The 1,718-nt window shown below is 47.6% G+C and overlaps 1 protein-coding gene across 1 annotated transcript; it reads left to right on the top strand.

The window, feature by feature from the left end:
• Window positions 1-626: 626 nt before the first annotated feature.
• Window positions 627-1,638, top strand: LOC106128782 (uncharacterized; the record flags this gene model as incomplete). Its single annotated transcript, XM_013327244.1, has 1 exon — window positions 627-1,638. A coding segment is annotated over exon 1 (1,012 nt), but the record flags the coding sequence as incomplete, so codon positions are not given.
• Window positions 1,639-1,718: the final 80 nt, after the last annotated feature.

The raw sequence follows: 1,718 nt of genomic DNA, 5'->3' as shown, positions 1-1,718 counted from the left end.
AGATCAACCGTGTTAGATAATTTGAATGGCCTTATGCGGCTTGTATTATTAATTTTGATAAAAGGGTTATATTAATGTAATCACACTCTTTATTCATATGCTTTGGTTTAACTGATATGTAGGTGACCTCCTACATATTCCCTAGAACGCAACACAGTCACACATACACGCACATACACCACACGCATACACGCACACATAAACACGGGTGCATGACGAGTGGTCGACGTCACGTCGATTTGTTGACCTCTGATTGGCAAATTCGAATTGCAACGCACAGCTGAGCGGGGGTCACTGACCGGTTTTGCATACGCGCAAAACGACAGTGGAGTTCCGCAGCGCCCGCGATATACCACGCTTTCGATTACGCAACTTGTTACTTTGTTATCCGAATTTGTGCATTTCTCTTTCTCCTACTTGTATTCTTCTTCTCAGTGTTGTACTCTCCTTCTTACTATTTGTTGTGGACTGTGAGTGATAATAAACTGTGTTGTGAATATAACTGTGCCTCATTTCACCTGTCGCTGCACTCACCCTTCACATCATCATCATTCACACCTTACCACACAGGAGGTGACACCACGTCATCACCTTCCCCTTCATTGGTGACCCCGAAGAACATAAAGATGAGCAACACCGAAGACGAATTCCAGGAGGCACGGATTTTGCAAAATGAACCTTCAGCCCATGTGTGTAAGGTCGGAATTCGCATACCACCGTTTTGGCCGGAGGAACCCGAGATATGGTTCGCACAAGTTGAAGGTCAGTTCAGCATTGCTGGCATCACTAATGACTCGACCAAATTTAATTATGCCATTGGTCAGCTCGGAAACCTGTACTCCAAAGAGGTCAAGGATTTAATTATCAATCCACCCTCCACCAACAAATTTGAAAAACTGAAAACGGAGCTGATAAAAAGACTGACTGCATCCAAAGAAAAGAAGTTGACGCAGCTGCTGATGTATGAAGAGATGGGTGACAGGAAGCCGTCACAGTTTCTTCGGCACCTTGAGAGCTTAGGCGGGTCGCAAATCTCAACCGACTTTTTGAAAACAGTTTGGGTCAGCCGGTTACCTACCGGCATTCAAACAGTATTGGCTGGACAGACTTCTACCACGATTGAAGCGATGGCGGATATAGCAGATAGGATCAATGACCTTGTTCCCTCGACACCTCAGGTGGCATCAACCAGCCGACAGAGTGAGAACGTCGAGTTGGCCAGGGAGATCGCTGCTTTACAGGAAGAGGTCTTACAGCTGGCCCTCAGACAACGAAGCGGCAACTCAAGCAGCAGGTCCCGACTACGCGATCGTCAGCATTCTTCGTCGAGATCCCAATCCCGCTACCGGCGCCACCCAGTCTGCTGGTACCACTTTAAGTTCGCCGACAAGGCGACCAAGTGCTGCCCTCCATGTAACTTCAAGTCGGAAAAACTCCAAAGGCAATCGGTAACGACGACCGACGATTGCCCCTCTTCAACTGGTCGCCTGTTCGTCACCGATCGCAAATCCAAGACACAGTTCCTGGTCGACACTGGGAGCGACCTCTGTGTCTTCCCGCGGTCGCTGCTGCGAGAGCGTCGTGCCCGGACTACGTATCAGCTAAGTGCCGCTAATGGTTCTTGTATAAACACTTACGGTTATGTTCATTTAAAACTTGACTTTTGTTTACGTAGAACTTTTAAATGGCGTTTTGTTGTTGCCGATGTGACTAAACCT

This window comes from Papilio xuthus, unplaced genomic scaffold (assembly GCF_000836235.2).
Source record: "Papilio xuthus unplaced genomic scaffold, Pxut_1.1 DF828703.1, whole genome shotgun sequence".
NCBI lineage: Eukaryota > Metazoa > Arthropoda > Insecta > Lepidoptera > Papilionidae > Papilio > Papilio xuthus.
This window is presented reverse-complemented; position numbering and strand designations above follow the sequence as displayed.